This window comes from Panthera leo, chromosome B3 (genome assembly GCF_018350215.1).
Source record: "Panthera leo isolate Ple1 chromosome B3, P.leo_Ple1_pat1.1, whole genome shotgun sequence".
Taxonomy (NCBI): Eukaryota; Metazoa; Chordata; class Mammalia; order Carnivora; family Felidae; genus Panthera; species Panthera leo.
The window spans coordinates 36,698,225-36,718,944 of record NC_056684.1 but is presented as its reverse complement, the minus strand read 5'-3'; the positions used below and the strand labels follow the sequence as shown (position 1 = coordinate 36,718,944).

At 54.0% G+C, this 20,720-nt stretch overlaps 1 protein-coding gene and 1 long non-coding RNA gene across 6 annotated transcripts in view; one reads left to right on the top strand and one right to left on the bottom strand.

Annotated features, from left to right (window-relative positions):
- Positions 1 to 16,520, top strand: part of CORO2B (coronin 2B) — a 133,005-nt gene extending 116,485 nt beyond the window's left edge. For both annotated transcript variants that reach the window (XM_042941570.1, XM_042941569.1), the window contains exons 4-12: positions 2,653 to 2,802; positions 3,467 to 3,631; positions 5,647 to 5,763; positions 5,889 to 5,993; positions 6,533 to 6,629; positions 10,179 to 10,291; positions 10,630 to 10,720; positions 10,922 to 11,061; positions 14,542 to 16,520. In XM_042941570.1, coding sequence (XP_042797504.1) covers positions 2,653 to 2,802; positions 3,467 to 3,631; positions 5,647 to 5,763; positions 5,889 to 5,993; positions 6,533 to 6,629; positions 10,179 to 10,291; positions 10,630 to 10,720; positions 10,922 to 11,061; positions 14,542 to 14,673 — 1,110 coding nt within the window. In that variant the 3' untranslated portion in view covers positions 14,674 to 16,520. The remainder of the gene's footprint in view (positions 1 to 2,652; positions 2,803 to 3,466; positions 3,632 to 5,646; positions 5,764 to 5,888; positions 5,994 to 6,532; positions 6,630 to 10,178; positions 10,292 to 10,629; positions 10,721 to 10,921; positions 11,062 to 14,541) is intronic.
- Positions 2,356 to 15,267, bottom strand: LOC122221869. Of its 4 annotated transcripts, XR_006203483.1 has the most exons (7): positions 15,177 to 15,267; positions 15,009 to 15,076; positions 14,498 to 14,645; positions 7,732 to 7,838; positions 6,821 to 7,610; positions 2,894 to 3,031; positions 2,356 to 2,438 (listed from the first exon to the last, which is right to left on the bottom strand). It is a non-coding gene; the product is annotated as an uncharacterized LOC122221869 (long non-coding RNA). The 4 variants fall into 4 exon arrangements; XR_006203485.1 differs by lacking the exons at positions 2,356 to 2,438; positions 2,894 to 3,031 and having other exon boundaries at positions 6,638 to 6,960; positions 7,299 to 7,610; XR_006203482.1 differs by lacking the exons at positions 2,356 to 2,438; positions 2,894 to 3,031 and having other exon boundaries at positions 6,638 to 7,610.
- Positions 16,521 to 20,720: the final 4,200 nt, after the last annotated feature.

Sequence of the window (20,720 nt, the reverse complement as noted above, 5' to 3'; positions counted from 1 at the left end):
CTACCTGTTACGGGAGAAAAGCAAGTTGCAGAAGAACATGTGTAACGGCCTCCCTCTGGGTAAAAGACAAAGAAGTGTGGGGTGTGTGGTTTGTTGGGTCCTGCTGGGTCCCCTATCACTTCGCTCCCCCAACCCCCACCACCATGCAGGGCTGTGTGCGAGCTCTGGGCTTTGTTTTGTTTGTTTTAAGTAATCTCTACCCCCAACATGGGGTTCAGACTCATGACCCCCAAGATCAAGAATCACACGCTCTACCAGCTGAGCCAGCCAGGTGCCCTGAGTGGTTTGTTGTTGTTGTTGTTTTAATGTTTATTTATTTTTGAGAGACACAGAGACAGCGCATGAGTAGGAGAGGGGCAGAGAGAGAAAGAGACCCAGAATTGGAAGCAGGCTCCAGGCTCTGAGCTGTCAGCACAGAGCCTGATATGGGGCTTGAAACCACGAACCGTGAGATCATGACCTGAGTGGAAGTCAGATACTTAACCAGCTGAGCCACCCAGGCGCCCCACTGAGTGTTTTTTTTTTTAAGTTTACTTATTTATTTATTTTGAGGAAAAAAGAGAGATGTGGGAGGGGCAGAGAGAGAGGGAGAAGAGAGAGAGAATCCCAAACAGGCTCCATACCATCAGCACAGAGCCCGGCTCAGGGCTCAAACTCACGGACCGTGAGATCATGACCTGAGCGGAGGTCAAGAGTTGGACGCTTAACCAATTGAGCCACCCAGCAACCGCCCCCCACCCCAAGTGTATTTCGTTAACAGAATGATACACCTAAGGGTGACCCCAAACCTTTGATTGAACCTGCCTTTCTCACCCCATGCCTCCCACGTCTGCGTGTGCAGAGCTGGGTCTTCCGGGGAAACACACATGATGTGGGAAATACTCATTGCTAGAATCTGCGGGGGGAAACATCAAGAAGGGAAACCGCCAAGGGAATTCCCTCAGGGGTGCCCCCAGTTCCCAGCCTTCTCCCCTGTCCCTAGGACTGTCTTTGGCTTTCCCTGTTTACTCATGGGCTTCGGAATTATCATTGAACAGCTAACATCGCATAATGACATAACGTATTAATTTGTTGCCCTAGTGTTGGCCACTTTGAGTGTTTCTAAATTTTCCCTGTTGCAATGAACACCTTCATGCATGGAGATTTTTGCTTATGTTGGATTTTCAGAGTGAAATTACTAGGTCAAAGGATACAACATAAATGTCTTTATGGTTCCTACTAAAGATTGCCAAATTGCTTCCAAAAGAGTTACTCTGATTTATAATACTACCAACACCGATAGAATCTACAAGTTCCAGGAGATAATCTTGCCAACCCCTGGCCCTTGTCCCCTCCCAGGGTGGCTATTTTGGAAGGTTATAAACGGTATCTCAAAGCTGTTTTTCCCATTTGTCTCTTTACTGGCCAAGGTGGAGTTCAGATTTTCAAAAGATTTGCTTTAAAGGTGTCCTAAATGGCAGTCACGTGTGTTCTTTCCTCTCCAGGGAGCACGCGATCGATGGCATTACTGACGACAACAATTGTAACGAGGACTAGAACTCCTTAGGTCTTTAGAGCACTTTACAGTTTACAGACTTTGCCAACCAGCATCTCGTTTGATTCTACCGGTAGGCAAAGCAAGGCAAAGAGTTTCCTCTCCCATTTGTAGATGAGACGGTTGCAACCGCGCAGGGTATGCTTGGCCAGAGACACGGAAGTCCCCCACGGCTAACGTCAGTAACGAGGGGGACACTCAGAGATGGCAGAGAAACTGCGCACGTCCTCTCTCTGGGGCCACACGGCCTCTGCTCTCTGCTTCTCCGTGTGTCCCACCTTCACTTGGCCCATCATCTCTGGTGCTTCTTCTTTTTTTTTTTTTAGTTTATTTATTTATTTATTTATTTATTTGACAGAGACAGAGACCGCGTGAGCGGGGGAGGGGCAGAGAGAGAGAGGGAGAGCGAGAATCCCGAGGAGGCTTCTCGCTGTCAGCGCAGAGCCCGACGCGGGGCTCGAACTCACGAAACCGTGAGATCATGACCTGAGCCTAATCCGAGAGTCAGATGCTTAACCGACTGAGCCACCCAGGCGTCGGGAAGACTGCAAATAGTGGCAGCATCCAGGCTCTGCCCATCCTCCCGGGGGGCTCCAGCGTCCCATCCACCTCTGCCCCTTAGTTCTTCATCTCTCAGGAGAGACTCCGGGCCTCCCAGCCTCCCAGATGGCTTTTCCTCTGCTCACGTGTCCACCCTTGGTGGGGGCACAGTAAGGGATGGCTCCATGGGGTATCAGCAGAGTTGCTGAGACAGAGGTCAGAGCTCTTAGAAGGGTGTGGGAAGGGAAGCGGAGGCAGGCTTTTCATACAACACTGGCCAAAAGCGGATTACTGTGTGGCCCTCTGGGACGAGCTAGACTGTAGCAATATCCCGGCAGTATGAGTTGTCTAGGGCTGCAGAGGCCTGCCAGAGAAACCCCCCAAAGGCGCAAGAGATGGTCGCCTTCCTCTTGAAGTGCACCCCGGAGCCTCCCCCGGGCCTCAGTCAGGCTCTACCCGCCTCACTGGCCAGCAGATGCCTCACTGGGCAGATTTGGGAAGCCTGGTGTCCGAAGGACGGGGCGTCAGGGGCTTCTCCTGGCCCTGCCCACCCAGCCCTCCATCCCCGCCCTCTGCAGGTGCGGATCTGGGAGATCCCCGAGGGTGGGTTGAAGCGGAACATGACAGAGGCTCTCCTCGAGCTGCACGGGCACAGCCGGCGCGTGGGGCTGGTCGAGTGGCACCCCACGACCAACAACATCCTCTTCAGTGCCGGCTATGACTACAAGGTGAGCTGCTAGGCCGCGGCTGTGGGGAGGGGGGCGGGGGTGGGGGGAGCAATGTGGGTCTTGAGGAGCTGCCTGTAGGGGGCGCTGTTACCTTCCAGAGCACGTTCATCAACATTGTCCCACCCGCCTGTCCATTCATTCGTTCAGTCGCTGCACACCACCGGGCATCTTCTGTGCGCCCTGTCTTTCCCGGGGTCCGCGGAGGCTGCCTGTCTGGCTTCTCTGGCTCCTACAGGTTGGAAGAGAATGCCCACTCCCTGCCCACACCCTCTGCCGGGCCCCTTCTTAAATCTAGAAGTGGCCGCTGCCCTCCTGGTGGGAAAAAGGAGCAACCAAAGTTGGTGGAGGGAAGAGAACGGCAAGCCCTCAAAGAGGCGTGCCAGCCACGGGGCCCTGGCCAAGAACATGAATCCTTCTTGCTGGTAGCAGAAACCGATCCCGGCTGGGGCTGGGATCTGCCGAGGGACAATAGTGGATTTGCGCAGCAGGGAGCATCAGCCTTTGACATAGAGTTTAACGTCACCCCCCCCCCCCCCCGCCTCCCAGTGCACCCCGACCCTGCACGGGGCGTCTCTCCCGGGGCCACCGGGTGCAGACCGGGACAGACGCCTCACGGCGCAGCCGCAGGGCTGACCCTGCCTCCGGCATGCCCACCCCCTGGCAGGTCCTCATCTGGAACCTGGACGTGGGTGAGCCGGTGAAGATGATAGACTGTCACTCAGATGTGATCCTCTGCATGTCCTTCAACACCGACGGCAGCCTGCTCACCACCACGTGCAAGGACAAGAAGCTTCGCGTGATTGAGCCACGCTCTGGCCGCGTCCTGCAGGTGAAGCCCCACCGTCTTTGAGGGGAAGGGAAGGTGTCGGGATGTGGGGCTTGGCTTTCAGGCAGGCCTAGAGGAAAAGGCTGTGCCAGCTCCCCTTCTCCCACGCACCTGGCCTGCACCCCTGCTGGCCTTGTAGATTCTGGGTGCTTCTCGGGGCCCTGCTTAGACTGGGTGGGGAGAGACCTCAGCACCCTTTCTCATCCCCACTGCACCCCTCTCCCCAGACGGGCTTCTTCTGGCCTGCTCCGGGGGCAGAACTGGTGGCACCCTTCAGGGCACAAATCTTTGGGTATCGCCCAAGTCCCATCGTGGCACAGGAGAGGGGATTTGGGACTCGCTACCCAGGCACCTGCGTGGGGACCGGCCTGAGGGAGATGCCTCAGGGCACCAGCCCCAGAGACGGTTCCAAGCGGGGAGGTTGATGGAGAATTTAGCTCCACCTTGATCTTTGAGTGTTCCGGGTCTTGACCGCGAGGAAGGGATTAGATGCCGTTGGGGAGTAAGAAATGAACTTCTCGAGCACCCACTGTGTGCCGGGCGTGGGGCATACATGGATGGAATGGGAGGGAAACTTTGGGAGAAATGTGAGGTTTACCTCCTACCCAAGAAAGGACCGATGCTTGACCCGGCTGTGTTTCTCTCAGAAGAGTCCGAAGTGGCAAGACCAAAAAGCCACCTACTACCACCGTCGCAGAGAATAACACTCATAGTTATTAGCATCATTAGCATCAACCGCCATTTACTCAGAGCTCCCCGTGTGGCGTGCACTGTACCAAGGGCTCCAGGACGTTACTCGTTTAATCCTCACGACAGCCTTTGGGGGGGGGGGGGTGGCGGGGCTCAGCTGCGCTTCCCCCTTTCACGCAGGGGAACTGAGCCTTGGAGGGGGGTAGAAATGGACACTCAGTTACGGGCAGAGTTTTATGTGGATCCTGAGAAACTCAACAGAAGACCATGGGGGAGGGGAAGGGGGGGGAAGTTACGGAGAGGGAAGGAGGCAAACCATAAGAGACCCTTAAATACTGAGAACAAACTGAGGGGGAATCGGGGGTGGGGGAGAGGGGAAAGCGGGTGACGGGCATGGAGGAGGGCACCTGTTGGGATGAGCACTGGGTGCTGCATGGAAACCAGTTTGACAATAAATTATATGTAAATAATATAATAATAATAATAAATAAATGAACATTAAAAAAAATTTTTTTTAAAGAATTCAAACCAAGCTGGGGTGGGAGGGGGGTGGGTGCAGAACCCATGCTGAGCGGAGAAGAAGTTAAGGAGCTGAGAACCCAAGCTCCACCCCACAGACGTGACGCGGGCCAGAGGGGTGGGACTCCTCAGGGCCACCCTTCTTTGACAGACGTGGAACTGAAACCCAGAGCAGGTGACGCCAGCCTGAGTCTTTGCACCACCCCGCCAGCCTCTGGTATCCGACCTGATGCTGACTCATGCAGGCAAAGGGCTGTTGCATGTTAGGAGGAGAAGGAAGGGACGAGAGCCGAGAGGCAGGGGGAGTGGAGGCGGAGGTTGGCCCTGTTAGAAGGAGCCCTGGATGAAGCAAGTTATCGAGAAGTGACCCCGTGAGTCCCCTGTGCTCCCTGGGCTCCTGGTCCCAGGGCTCTCTTGCTCCACAGCACCTGACCTGGCTTCCTCTGGCGGCTGTGACAAATCGCCACAAAGAGTGGCTTACAGCTCTCTCTCAGCTCTGGAGGCTCTGGGAGAGAACCCTTCCTTGCCTCTTCCAGCTTCTGATGGCTGCTGGCTTCCTTGGCTGGGAGCCACATCCTCCAGTCTCTGCCTCTGGAGTCACATCACCTTCTCCTCTGTGTGTCTGTATCTCTCACCTCTTACAAGGATGCTCGCCATGACCTTTAGGTGATCCAGGGGAGTTAAGGACCCCATATCACAGATTCCAGGGACTAAGGCATGGACATATCTTTTGGGGGCCCCCATTGAGCCTACTACGGTTTCCTAGTATCCAGCGGCCGTGGCTTAGCAGCTTTCTCTGTCCCTGCCAGGAGGCAAACTGCAAAAACCACAGAGTGAACCGAGTGGTGTTCCTGGGAAACATGAAGCGACTGCTCACGACAGGGGTCTCCAGGTGGAACACGAGACAAATCGCCCTCTGGGACCAGGTCAGCCACGGGGAGGCCAGGCGGTGACACGAAAGAGTTGTAGTCCTGGGGGCTGTGCTGGGGTCGGGGAAGGTAAGGGGCCATCCTGCCTGGACGTAAGCTGATATGGGCCTTCTTCCCTGCAGGAGGACCTATCCATGCCCCTGATCGAGGAGGAAATTGATGGGCTGTCGGGCCTCCTGTTCCCCTTCTACGATGCTGACACCCACATGCTCTACCTGGCTGGAAAGGTAGTCGAAGATTGGGGGGTGGAGAGCGCTGGGGCAGCCTGTTGGGAGACCCCCTTCCCCCACCGTTGTGCCCCCCGCTCCTGCCCTACCCCCTGAGGAGAGCCAGGCTAACCTCTCTGGTCGTCTCTTTCACTCTCTTCCATCGAAACCCGCCCTCAGGTCTGACACTCATTCTTACTGAAGTGTCAGTGACTGACAGTTCTCTCTGAGGTGCACTGGGGTGGGGTGGACACCGGGATAAGGCTCAGAGCCTGAAGTGTAGAGGGCAGTGACTAATGACGGCATTCGAAGCACCTGCCGGGAGCTTTTTGGCAAACATGGCCTCGTCTATCACAAACGTTGTCTACATGCACACACCGCCTCCACCCCATCACCCCGTAAGTCTCCTGTGACGACCGGCCACGGGTCTAGAGGCCAGGTCTCCCTGGTCTTCGGACCACCGCTGAGGCTTTCTGCAGCAGACCCCCGGGACCGGGGCCTGCTCAGCCCAGCCCACCCCCGCCCCCACTTTCCTCACCTCCCTCTCTCCCTGCCCCCAGGGAGATGGAAACATCCGGTACTACGAGATCAGCACTGAGAAGCCCTTCTTGAGTTACCTCATGGAGTTCCGCTCCCCAGCCCCGCAGAAAGGCCTAGGTAAGGGGGTCCAGAGGCTTCCATGGCTGTTATGCTATAGAACAAGAGACTGGATGTTTGGTTCATGGGTCACCCCTGCCTTTAAATGAAAATCAGAGTCAGAAGCCCACAGCTCATGGGCAGTCAGAACCTGCAGATGCTGCCCCTGGGAAGGTCCCCCTGCCCTTCTTCGCCAGCCTGTCACCACCCACCTGACTGACTGTCATTCCATGGTGCCTGACATCCTCCATCACCTCTGGTCATCAGCGGCCCACACTGGCTTCATTCCCATTTGCAGATGGGGATACTGGCGCTCCAAGTGGCTCTGAACTCTTGTAAGGCGGTTGAAAAACTAAAGGTCAGAGAAAAGTCTGGGTCCAGACACTTTCCTGAAGCCTTTAGGAAGCCAGGACCCCAGTCTCCAGGAGCAGCTCTGTCCCTGCCTGAGAGGACAGGAGGAAGTCCCAGGGTGTCCCCATCCCTGCACCCCCAGGCTCCCCAGCCTCTAAGCAAATCCTTCAGAGGGTCCAGAATTGATGGAGCGTAGTGAGTTCTTCACACCCCACGTTCTACCACCGCTAAAGTCTTACAGCAAAAGTTTCATATTGCATACGGTTCAGCAACTTCCTGTTTGGGGTCAGAATCAGCCCGTTGGAAGAAGTTTCTTCGGGGGCCCCGTTCCCTCCTTACCTCGGAGCCCGAGTCTGGCTTGTTCCCTCTGGGGATCCGGTGCTACGGATACGGCCTGAGAGCCAGCTTCCAGACCATCAGTGCCGGAAGGGCCCGAGAGCCCGCCTCAGTGACTGGCAGCAAGATGGCGGCCCTGAGATAGGCCCAGTGACCATTCCATTGACTTCACCCCTCCCCGACTCTGTCGTCTCCTCCTCCTCACTGTCACCTCTTCGTCAAGTAGAATAAAAAGCATCCTGGACTGTAGAGTCAGACCTAGGTCGACGTTGACTCAAATGTATAGCTCACCCTTCTGAGGCTCAATTTCCCCATCTGTAAAAGAGGGAAAAATCAAGCCTACCTTTCAGGGCTATTGTAAAGCTTAGATGGAGAGCACCTGGCCGAACACCTGGCTCCTCCTGCCCTTTCACACCATCGTTCAACGAACACTTACTGGGTATCAGCCGTGTGGCAGTCTCTAGACTCAGTGGGAAACAGTGCAGAACCCAGCCTTCCTCTTGGGATCTCACATTCCACGGAAGGGAGACAGACAATCAACACCTAAGGAAGGAAAATACTGGATGGTAGTAAGGTCTAGGCAGAGAATCAAATGAGGCAATAGAACAGAGAGCGACTGGGGGCTATTTTAGGCCAGGTAGTCAAGGAAGGCTTCGCCGTGGAGGTGACCTTTTAGGCCGAGATCTGAAAAGCAGGAAAGAGGAAGAGTAGGACCAGCAGGAAGGATCATCGATGCAAAGTCCCTGGGGCAGGAATGAGCCTGGCATATTCTAGAAACAGAACGGAGGTCCAGGTGACTAAGCGTGGACTCTGTGACATGGCAGAAGATGGGGAGAGGCTTGGGACATGAATCTGGAGCTTAGGGCAGGGGCCGGATGCCATGAGATGGGTTAGAAAGGTATAATCACGAGGGGTCTTCAGAGAAACAGATCTGCTGGCTTCCTGGAGACCCAGGAAAGCTGGAGGTGACGTTCGGTCCACGTCCGAAGATCTGAGAACCAGGAGAGCTGATGGTGTGAATCCCAGTCTAAGGACAGGAGAAGGTGACAGGAGCTGTCCCAGCTCAAACAATGAGGCAGGAACAAAAGGGGTGACTTCCTCCCTCCTCTGCCTTTTGTTGTATTCAGACCCTCAACGGATTGGAAGGGGAGGGCAATCTTCTTTCCTGAGCCCACTGGTACATACAGCCATCCGTCACACAGGGGAAGGAGTTTGGGTTTTACTGGGAACCCACTGGAGGCCTTTCTTTGTCTTAAGCAGGCGGGTAGGAGATGGGACAGCATGACGCAATCTGAAATGTTAGTCCAAGATTGCTCTGGCTTCTGTAGGGAGAACGGATTTTGAAAGGACAGGAGGCAGGCAGCGAGACTGGTTTGGAGGCCACTGTGGACTTCTAGCCAAGAAACGATGGTAACTAAGGAGGCGGCAGGAAAAGGATGGTAACTAAGGAGGAGGCGGGAAGATGGGGAGAAGATGAATCCAGGTGTTTAGGAAGTCCAGTAGCAGGACTTGAGGAGGAGAGAGGAACCAAGGAGAACTGTCTCTCCTCGCCCCCTGTCACCTGCGGCCACTGCAAAGCATCTGCCATGAGCCAGGCACCTTTCACAGGTTCAGAGTGGCTGGGTGACTCACCCCGGGCAGGTCACCTAGATCCTGCATGGCAGAGCCAGAATTCAAAACCGGCCCTACTGGCTCTAAATCCCCCCTGGGTACCATGATAGTACTTCCCTGCAGCTCCTAGAATTCTGGTATCTAGAAGAGCAGACCTCCATTCCAGTCAAGGAGAGCTGCAACCTTAACTCCTGTTCACATCGCGGAAGAAGAAACTAACATCCCCTGCGCTCATGAGGGTGGCAGGCGGTCAATGAGCATCTTCTGGCCCAATCCCCTGACCATCTCGTGAAGGGTCATACTGTTCTCCTCTAACCCGCCAAGGAACCTGAAGCCTTCAGAGAGGCAGTGATCTACCCAAGACCTTCCCAACCAGAAAGAGGGGCAGAGTCAGGACTCAGAACCAGGTGTGTCCGACCCCAAAGCTTGTGTTCCTCACCCCACACCGCACTGCTTCCCCGGTGGGCGTCGAGTAGAGGCAGCCGTTAGGAACGCTGTGGCGAGTGGGGACACACGGATAATACATGCACCGGGCATGCACACCCTGTCAGTCCTAGATACACAACTCGACAGCAGTCTCGGGCTCTAGGGTGCGTGGAGAAAGGGTTCTCTCTCCTTTGTTCTCTCTGAGGACCAGAAACACAGAGGCTTAGGGGAGCTAGTTTATTTTAGGTGACAGGCTCAAGGCGCCTGGGTGGCTCAGGGGGTTGAGCATCCGACTTCGGCCCAGGTCATGACCTCACGGTTCGTGGGTTCGAACCCCACGTCGGGCTTTGCACTGACAATACAGAGCCCGCTTCGCATTCTCTGTTTTCCTGTCTCTGCCCCTCCCCAGCTCTCCCTCTCTCTCTCTCATAAATAAATAAACATTTTTTAAAAACCTTAAAAAAAGAAACAAAAAAGGTGACAGGCTCTGTGGCTCTGCCCCAGCCATACTCTGTGACCTGGGGCAAGCCCCTTCCCCTAGACCCTTAGGAGTTTCATCTATGAAAAGAATGGAATTGACTAAACTATCCCAACAGCCCCTTCCAGTTATAAAAGGCCCCATTTCTAAAGCATGCACCCTGGTGAGGTAGGACTGGCTTATTTGAGACCTTACTACTTAGAGACAGGGTCTGACTCAAGAAGCCCCCGGTCCACCTGCTGCCCTCAGCATAGAGCATTGCCTCCAGACCTAAGTGCTCAAGGACACTCTTGATCAAGGACATCGGGGAGGAGGGGTGCTGACGGGGATCCCTGGGACCCCATGGAGCCACGTGTGCCTGTCCACAGGGGTCATGCCCAAGCACGGGCTGGATGTGTCAGCTTGCGAGGTGTTCCGCTTCTACAAGCTGGTGACTCTCAAGGGCCTGATTGAGCCCATCTCCATGATCGTACCCCGGAGGGTGAGTGGGGCCATGCTGGGCTCCAAAGGGACCCCCGCATTGAATCCTAGCTGGTTCGCCACGGACTGCAAGCCTGAGGAGCCCAGAAGAAGGTCCTGTGGACTGGGGTCTTCAGGCCCAATCTGGGGTGGGAGTTGGGGGCCGTTCTAGGGTGGGGTCAGTCTGGCTTGCTAACGAATGCAGGGTGGGGATTCCACATGGGAGACACCTGAGTGCAAAGGCTTGGAGGCGGGACGGCGGGAGCTGGGTGGGAGGTCAGCGAGGAGAACCGGCTGCTGAACAGCAGGGGTTCTCACAGCGGCCCCTATGTGTCCACTCTTCTGCTCCCCTCACTGCAGTCGGATTCCTACCAGGAAGACATTTACCCCATGACGCCAGGCACGGAGCCAGCTCTGACCCCTGATGAATGGCTGGGGGGCATCAACCGAGGTACCGTGCGGGTGGGCTTCCCGGAAGAGGCTTCGAGACTGCAGCTTTTGCCTTCACTCGAGTTCACCCATTTCCCCTTTGCATGGCCTCTGCTCGACTCCCCCACGCTCGGCCAGCTGCCAAGGATGGTGTGAATGAAAAACACCATCACACGACACTCGACCAACCTGCCAGTGTGAACGTTTCCCTTGCCTTTCGTAGATCCCGTGCTCATGTCTTTGAAGGAAGGCTATAAGAAGTCCTCAAAAATGGTATTTAAGGCTCCCATCAAAGAAAAGAAGAGCGTTGTGGTCAATGGAATAGATTTATTAGAGAATGTCCCACCCAGGACAGAGAACGAGGTAAGGAATATAAGTTATTACCTCCACAGGTCCTAGAAGAGCGAGACCTTTACATTTCAATTATGGGCTGCAGGCCTTTAAGCCGACTCCATCTGGGGCATTTTTCTTTCTGTGACAAATGCCATAAGTAGCCTGCTATTGGCTTCCGTTGCCTCTGACCCCAGTAAATAGAGGCTGGGATGTGGCAGCGATATTGATGCCCCACCCCCAGCCCTCGCATTCACTAGCCCACGCAGTTCCGTGGCTCATGAATCCGTTTCGGAACGTCGCTGTCATTTGCTGTTCCGGGAGTTATAAATTCCTGGCTAACAGAGGAAAGCCTGGCCTCAGGCATTACAGCGCGGCCTTCCTCCCTGGCACCGCGGCAGCGACGGGGTCTGACAATTTCCTGTTTGGCAGGGAAGAGGCTGTGTTTATGAAAGTACTCTCTGTATCATTTAGAAGGAGGGCAGGTCATCCAGGGACAGCCATAGCTGGGTCTTACCCATGCCCCCCGAAGGCTTCTCCTTTCGACGGTACCCCCTGTCCCTGGTGTCAATACCAGGGACTGAGTTCAGCCCAGCCAGGGTTCACAGATGGCTGCCCTGTGCCAGGCACGTGGCTCGTTGCCACTGGAGTAGAGATGACTACTTGGACTCCACTGCTTTTGATTCCGGGCTCGGCCGTTTCCTGGCTGTGCCCGAGCAAGTTTTCTGACCTTTCTCGTGGTAAAATGGGGATATGAAATGCGGTGAGCATTAAAGAGGTATTTTCTAAGAGTCTAGCACTCTTCCCGGCCCATATTCAGTGCTCAATGAGGCTAACTGTATCAGGTATCTATTGCTGTGTCAAACATCACCCCAAAACTTAGTTCTTAAACCCACAAACCTTTATTATCTCATAGTATCTCATAATGGACGCCCACGGCTCAAGGTCTGTCATGAGGCCGTGTGCTTAAACTGTCAGCTGGGCTGCTGTCACATCTGAAGGCTCAGCTGTGAAAGGAGCTGCTTCTGAGTTCATTCGCATGGTTGCTGGAAGGACGCATTCGCTCACAGGTTGTTGGACAGAGGGTTTCGGTTCCTCGTGGGCTATCAGCCAGAGGCCTCCCTCAGGTCCTTACCGTATGGACCTCTCCGTAGGGCAGCTCACAGCGTGGCAGCTGGTATCCCTCGGAGTGAGCAAGAGAAGGTGTCCAAGATGGAAGTCATAGTTTTTTTGAAAATGACAGACCATCACTTCTGCCTTTTTCTATTCATTTGAAGCAAGTTACTAGGCCCAGTCCACCCTTGAGGGGAGGGGATAACACAGCGGCCATCTTGGAGGTTTCTTGTCACACCAACTTAACGATCATCACTATTATTTGTCAAACGAAGACTATTCCTGACCTCTGGGACCTCACAGTCTTGAAGGGAAATTTGAAAGACAGACTGACGATTGCTATAAGATATATTTCGTACCATTGTAGGGGGATGTTCCGATGCCTAGGGCTGGGTGGAATCATGGGATAAATGAGATTTGCTTCAAAAGAATCCCTGGAGGCAGTGGGACAGGTGAATTGGGTAGGAGTAGAGAAGAAGCAAAAATGGTCACGTGTTCTTTCTTGAAGCCAGTTGACGAGTTCTTGGAGGCTCATAGCGCGGTTCTTTCCACCCTAGTATATATTTGGCATTTTCCACTTAAAAAAAAAACACTTTTTAAGCACACTGAGAAGGTAGAGGTAGGAGAGTTGCTGCGATAGTCCAGGTGGGCCATAACAAGAGCCTGAGGTCGGTTCTAGTACCCAGCGTGGAAGAGGCAGGGGTGAGCAGCAGTGAAATCAAGTAACATTGAGCTACGACTGATTTGTATGAACCAAAACCGACCTGGAGGAAAGTTTTCAAGGGTCTCTGAGCAGGCGACACAGATACCACAACCTGCACTAAAGCTCGTGAACCTTCCTTACGGTGAAGAAACTCGCTCAGAGCCTGCTGACTCTGGGTTTACCCACAATTTTAACCACCGCCGATTGGGATCAACCAGTTAGACATTTAGGCTGTAAATGGTGGACACAGTGGTCTAAGTATGAAGAGAAACTGGAAGTGTGGCACAGAAGAGAAGACTTACGGTTATATGCCTCTGAATATTGCTAAAATTCATTTCACCCAATTTTACTAAAATTTGCTGTTGCTAATTGTACACTTAAAACGAGTGGCATTTATGGTATGTGAATTACACTTCAGTACGGCTGTTTTTTCTTCTAAACGAAACCTGACCAAAAGGTTAGGCAAAGAATATTCGAGAACTTGGAAGCCACAGGAGTGTGTGGAATCATTTAGCACAAGGGCAAATAGCACATCATCCCTCTGAACAGATGTAACCGGTACTGATTTGATTTAAAAAAAAAAAAAAAAAAAGTCAGTTAAAGAAAGAATCATAGGGGCGCCTGGGTGGCTCAGTCGATTAAGCGTCCGACTTCGGCTTAGGTCCAGATCCCACGGTTCGTGAGTTCGAGCCCCTCATCGGGCTCTGTGCTGACAGCTCAGAGCCTGGGGCCTGCTTCTGCTTGTGTGTCTCCCTCTCTCTCTGCCCCTAACCCACTCGCATTCTGTCTCTGTCTCTTTCAAAAATAAACATAAAAAAAAGAAAGAAAGAAAGAAAGAAAGAAAGATTAAAAAAAAAAGACTTCCCTTTCAGGGGAGAAAGAAAGAAAAAGAAAGAAAGAAAGAAAGAAAGAAAGAAAGAAAGAAAGAAAGAAAGAAAGGAGGGAGGGAAGGAAGGAAGGAAGGAAGAAAGAAAGAAAGAAAGAAAGAAAGAAAGAAAGAAAGAAAGATAAAAAAAAAAAAAAAAAGACTTTTAGAAAGGTTCCCTTTCAGGGGACTCTGAAAGCCAGTGCCTGGCTGGCTTAGTGGATAGAACATATGATTCTTAATGTCAGCGTCGTGAGTTCAAGCCCCACGTTGCGCTTGAAGCCTACTTAAAAAATAATAATAATATGGGGCACCTGGGTGCCTCCGTCAGTTAAGCGTCTGACTTCAGCTCAGGTCATGACCCCACAGTTCACGAGTTCAAGTCCCGCATCGGGCTCTGTGCTGTCAGTGCAGAGCCCGATTCAGATCCTCTGTCTCCCTCTCTCTCTCTGCCCCTCCCCGCTGGCTTTCTCTCTCTGTCTCAAAACTGAATAAACATTTAAAAATTAATAATAATAAAGGTCCCCGTTCCAAATGGCAAGTAAGAGTATTATGTCTGCCCCCCTAAAAGGGTGAGCTTGAGATATGTGGGAAAGGGGCCCATGTGGACTCTCTCATACCTCCCCAGGGAAGTCGGAGCCATGACCTGGGTCCAGAGAAGGGCATGCTGCAGGGACAAGAGCCTCCGGGGACTAAAGCGGGGTCAGGGGGAGGCCTGGGAGAGAAGGGCAGAGGCTGACAGGGAACAGGGGCGGGCACGATACCCACTCGGGAAATTGCCTTCTCACCTGCTCTCTCCCGGCCGCCTGGCCCCTCTCTTCCTCCACCCCAGCTCCTCCGAATGTTCTTCCGGCAGCAGGATGAGATCCGGCGGTTGAAAGAAGAGCTGGCCCAGAAGGACATCCGCATTCGGCAGCTGCAGCTGGAACTGAAAAACTTGCGCAACAGCCCCAAGAACTGTTAGCTCGCCGGCTGGGCTGCCTTCTAAGCTGACCTCCGATCTCTCCGTGGTTTCTACTCGTCCCTTAACTTCCCCTTCTCCGGTGACCCCAGGGACATAGCCGGGACTGGAGCTGGGGACAGCCTGAGGACCCCACCTGCTGCCTCCAGGACTGGAAGCTGACCTTTGATCTCTTGACCTCATGCTAATAAAGTCCCCAGCCTCTCCTGGAGACCCACCCTTTGGCGGCCACCCCAGGAGCCAGCTTCTCCCCTGCGGGGCAAAGAGCACGGGCTCCCTGAGGGGTGTCCTCAATGGACCAGGGAGCAGAGGGGGAGGCCAGGACCCCCAGTACTCACAGAACTTGAACTTTTGTCGCCGGGACGTCTCGGCACTCCCCGCTGGGGCTCCCAACATCCCCGCTGGACTGCACAGAAAGGGCTGGATTAACAGGCATCAGCTGTTTTGCCTCCCCTCCCCGCACCTCCCTTTCTTCCCCGGCAGCCAGCCCCACAAGGCTCACTCACCTGACAAGGGTTGCAAGCAGCCCGGCTCCTTTCTGTCTCTCGCCCCCTCTCTCTTGTCTTCAGGGAATTAAGAGGATTGCTCGCCAAGGCCATAATGACCCCTTGCCTTCCCATGATTCTCTTCAAAGCTCTTGGAACACCCTTCTCCCATTTAACTTGTGAGGTAGGCAGGGTAGGGAATAGTGTCCCCGTTTCACAAAGGACAGAACTGAGGGTTGCAATGGGGAAGTGACTTACTAAGTCACCCGGAAGGTCAACAGTTGGCCCAGGACCAGGACCCAGTGTATCCAGACTCCGGGCCAGGGCCCTTCCCAGTGCGTCACGAGGCGGCTCCCACAGGGGCTTCGCCAGTGCCCAGGTCTCTGTGGAGAATGAGAGCCGGAAGCCACTGCTCCCGTCTGCCCGACACCGGTAATGCCAATGTATCACACTGCCTAGTTGAGGCCCTCCACACTCAGTGCCCCTCTACCCTCCTGGCCCCCACCTGCTGCTCTCACTCCCCAGGTGACTCCCTCAGATGAGGCCTCTTCCTCCTGGAAGCTGAGGCTGAGAGGGGCGGAGCTCGGCCCTGGGGAAGGCAGAGCAGGGGTCTGACCACTTGAGGGCTGCTCCACGTGTGCCCCTCACCGCTTGTGTCTCAGCCACTTTCGGCCTTACACTTGTAGAACGACCACAGCCCCTCGCGTCCGTATAGCACTTTAAAGTTTACGCGGTTCTTTGACACGTAGGGTCTCACTTGAGCCTCACATCTGCTCCAAGAAGTAGGGAGCATCCTCCCTCCATTTTGCAGATGAGGAAAACAGGAGTGGCCCAAGGTCACGCAACTCTTTGAGACGCCAGATTTCATTTGGTCTTCTACACATTTTCTTTTTTCTTCCCTTGTTTTCTCCCTTCATTGCCCACTACCCACCGAGTCTATAAACACTGCTCTCAGAAAAGCCACAGTCTGGGGGTGAGATCTGGCCTGGGGGGGGGGGGGGTCAAGAGACGGGTGTCCACTCCTCTCTCGTTAGCATTATGCCCCCACACCTGCTTGTCCCTTGGCCGCCCTGCAGCACATTCATCCACAGAGGCCAGGGCTCCCTAAGCGCCCCCCCCCCCCACAGGTGACCTGGGTGGGGAAAGCCCCACCCCTTGGGCTTTTCCTCCAAGAACCCTCCACCCTCTCTGCCAGCTACAGCAGGGTCTCCTCGCCCTCCACCCCCTGCAGCTAGACAGTGTCCCCTCTCATCTCCTCACACTTCTTGACCGTTTTTTTCTTCCCCGGTGACCTTTGTGGTCTTTTGTGATTATTTATGCTGCCTCCCAAGGATAGAATTGAAATAAAATGTTTTCAACTTCTCACACCCGGGCACGACCATCTCATTTTAACTCCAGTGGCTCCTGCCCTTGGTCACCATGGCATCTTGATGGTCCGCTTCCCAGCCACAGCTCCTTGCCTTTCTGGAACAACGAGCCACGTCTGTATCTACAGATATAATGTGACACTTTTGTTCATCTACCGCAAGGCTTCTGAAGCAGCACTAACTGACATCTGGGGCCAGATAATTCTTTTCTGTGAGGGCCGTCCTATTCACTGTAAGATATTTAGCAGGACCCGTCAGATGCCATAGCAACCCCTCCCCGGTGGTGATGAACAAAAATGTCTCCAGATATGACCCAGTGTCCCCTAGGATGTGAACATCACCCCCGGTTGAGAACCACTGTTCTCCAGATACTCAGTAAGCATCCTCTCTGGATGAAGCCCTGTGTTGAGGCTGGGGGACACCGATGTCTTACACTGGAAGGATGCCTCCCAGTTTACAAAGCAGCCCTAGCTGCTATGGTCTAATATCATTTCCATTTTCAAGAAGAGCTGTCAAATCCAGAGCAATGACACGTTCAAGGTCATTCAGCTGGTATAGTAGGGAAGACACAGATCTTCTGAGCCCGGAGCCAGAAGACGCACATGCTTCCGGTCCGCCAGCCAGGCTCAGCATCGAGCAGAATCTGTTCCGAGAGGAGGGCCAGGGACCCATCATGAGACAAGGGGAGAAGGGCAGGAGCCGCCAGGCCTCTGGGAGACACTGTCTCACCAAGCCAGGATTGTCACGGAGCAGAGTAGTCAGGCAGCTAAGTGGAGAGACGTGTAGCAGTGTGGATGCCATAGGGAACTCAGAAGAGCCACAGGAAAGCAAGGAAAGTCTTAGAAAAGAGGGCTGGAGAGGAAATGGCAAAGGGCTGCAGAGAAGCATTGGGCAGGATGCCGGGGACTGGCGGGGTGGTCCAAGCCCAGATCTGCTTCTAACGGGCTGTGCGACATTGAGTAATTTGCTACTCCTCTCTGGACCTCACTCTCTCTTTCTAGAAAATGAGGGAATAGGACAATTTTAAGGTTCCTTCCCGGTCTAACACTTAAGTTTCCATTATGCCAGCAGTCGAGAGAATGGGACAAATCTCCAAGAGCCCCCCGCATCCAGCATAAGTAATGCAAACAAGAAATATGTCAGGAGAAGAGAAACAGCAGAACAGTATCATGTGCAGATTTGGGTGCAGGAAAGTACTTTTGCTAAACATGAGTTTGAAGAAAGACACCCCTAGAGTTTCTGCTCTAGATCAATTCACGAAGTCCTGGGCTTGGAAAAAATATCAAGGTCGCTGTGAGTTACTGAGAGTTCCGTCTCCTGGCTGGGATATGCTGAGGAGGATACATTCTACCTTGACCAAGACATCACCCTCCCCGGGTCCAAGGGAGCAGGAGAACCGACAAGGAGTCTGTCTCATGTGTGCCTCTATCCCACCAAATCCCCAATTCTGAGCCTAACTGGACGGCTCTTTAATCATTACTTACCATGGGAAATTGTCCAAGGTCAGGGTCAGATGTGATTTCCCCCACCCCTCCCCGAGTAGCCCATTTTCCCAATTGCATTGTTGAACAGCCCATCACTTTCTCATTGGTTGTCTTTATATCCTTCAGGTCTTCATATACTAGAAAATACTCCGTGCCTGGTCTGTTAACACTGATCCCTCTTGCCAGTTACGGCTCGCCCACCACATTGCTTTGATAACTGTAACAATGTAGGACAGGGTCTTTGAACAGGTTTCTACTGCTGTGTTCCCCACCATGTGCCTGCTCCCTTCTTTTCTCCAGGTGAGGACATCTTAGGCTGACCTCCCTTCTCTTCTACGGACAGGTCCCTCCTGGACATGCCTAGAAGCCCTTGTCCTGCCCCGCCCCCCCAGACACCTGCTTGAATTTTCAAGCGTCTAACACACACCGAGTAGCTGAATTTACTCAGTCCTGGGCTCTGGAAACCCATCAACAGGAAAGAACCAGGCCTGCCCTTAAGGGCTCAACCAGCGGTCAATCTGTGGGCATCATGTCACCCAGTGGGACACAGAGCCCCTGGAGGCTGGAATGAGCTTCACCTTCTGCTGGCTTCCGTGTGGGGTAGGCGGTTGTTTGGGGATTTGTTGTCTCCTGGGTTCTCTTCCAGCCAGATTCCTGAGATCCCAAGATGGGCTTGGGGCATTTTTAGACTCTCTTCTGGCACAGAGCAAACTTCCCAGGTTGCCAGTGGACCGTGTGGGATGTGGGAGCTTCTTCACTGTGGGAAATGACTTCATATTGAAAACATTCCCGCCACAAGGCTCCTGCTTCTCAGCCTTACTGTGGGAAGGGCTGCACGCACAGACAGGGGCTGCCCGGAGCAGGAGCAGACACTTAACCTCCACCACAGGAAGCATTGCCAGATCCTTTTCCTCCAAAGGGCGTGTGGAGCAGGGAGGGGAAGTGGGCCCTGTCTGGGATGTTGGCAGAAGCTCTCTGTTCTCTGTGCATGTGTGTTTCTATTTGGAAACAACCTGCAGCCCATCTTTCTTTGGAATTTTAATTCGGTAACAAACACAAATGGGTCAACCTTACTTGACAAAGGGGAGGTCAGGTCTGAGAGGTTCTACAAAGCTCCTGGCTCAGAGCCCCTCCCTTAGACGTGGCTGCCGCATTGCCTGCTGTCCCCCATTAGCACATAGTCCCTTCGGGTTAAGCATTGCCCCTTGCCAGAGCCCTCTGCATATACATATGCATCCTGGGGCTGGGATGTTAGTATGAGTAGGGTTAACGGGCCCAATGAAGGAAACGGGGCAGTGAAAAGGGTCAGGCCTCAAGTGGGAGGAGGACGGTGGAGACCCTGTGGACAGAGATTTGGGATTTCAAGGTCACAGCGATTAAGGCAAGATTCCAAGACCAGAAAGAGTCTGCTGGGAGCTTGAATCCAGCCAGCAGGTGGCAGTTGATGGCCTTCCTATCAGGCCCATTTTTCCTGAGCTGGGTCCCTTCTGCCACCTCCCACGCCACCCCGGAATTCATGACCCAACCATGGGCACCAGGACTTCATGGCAAAGCAGGCACACGAACGAGTCAGGATCTGAAACGCCCCAAGTATAGGAGAAAGGAGGCTGGGAAGAGCAGCCTGGCCTCCGCCCTGCCCCAGCTCAGCTGCCGCCAAGAAGCATCCAGAGGAGGGCGCTCACCACACCTCCTTCCTCTGAGGTGGCCTGCCCAGAGTAGCTGGGAAGAAGCTGGATCCAGGTTCCTGTCCCAGCCCAGCCCAGCCCTTGACCTAGTCTGCGACCTTGAGCTGCTTTTTCCTCACCACCCCCTTCCCTTAGGGACAAAGACAGAGAGGGCCTGGAGAGTCTACAAGTCAATGAGGCTTGGGCCTGAGGAGGCGGCTGAAGAGCTGGGGAGGCACAGGGTAGGGGAGAAAAGGAGGGGAGGGAGGAGCAGGGGTTCAGGCCAGACCTCTGCTGCCTGGTAGTTCCAGCCCAGCCCAGCCCTGGGGCTCACCAGCGCCAGCCCCGTGTGGTCTCCAGGAAGTTACCAATGAGAGTGACAGGAGCGGCCTGGGGCACAGGACGAAGGGTCGCAGCCAGACCACGGAAACCCTAAACCCCTGCTCTGGGGGGCCGGACTCCACTCACTGCAACCAGGAGCCAAGGAAGGAATGGAAGCAGGAATGGACGTGTCCCTCTGGCTGCTGGGCTGCCCCGAGGGAAAAGAATCAGAGGACAGCCCTGAAGCAGGGAGTGGGGGCCTGGTAGGCCAGTGGTCCAGGGGCGCTGTGGTGGGGGTGCTGGGGCAACAGTCAGGGCAGACTTCACATCTTTGGTCAGGGGGGCAGGGCGGGAGGAGGGGGAGAAGGGGATGGGGGGAAAGGGGAGGGTAAGGTGTTAGGACACCACCCAGGAATGGAACCAGAACTTGGGGGGGGGGGGGGAGAGGAACCACCCTCTGACAGACCACAGATGGGGACCTCCACAGAGGGTGGCACCTCCCTTAAACCAGCACCACCCAATGGAGGACCTAGGACAGCATGGCTGCACCCAGCTTAACAGGTGTCCTTTGCATTAATTCAGTTCTTTTTTAATATCTGCCTTTTTCCACAATAAACCTTTTTTTCTTTTTTTTTCAATAAGAGAGGAAGTGTTTTTTAGCTTAAAGGTATTTTAAACACATGTAAGAGCCTAGGATTTGCCACCAACTGTTTTTCCTTGGGATGAAAC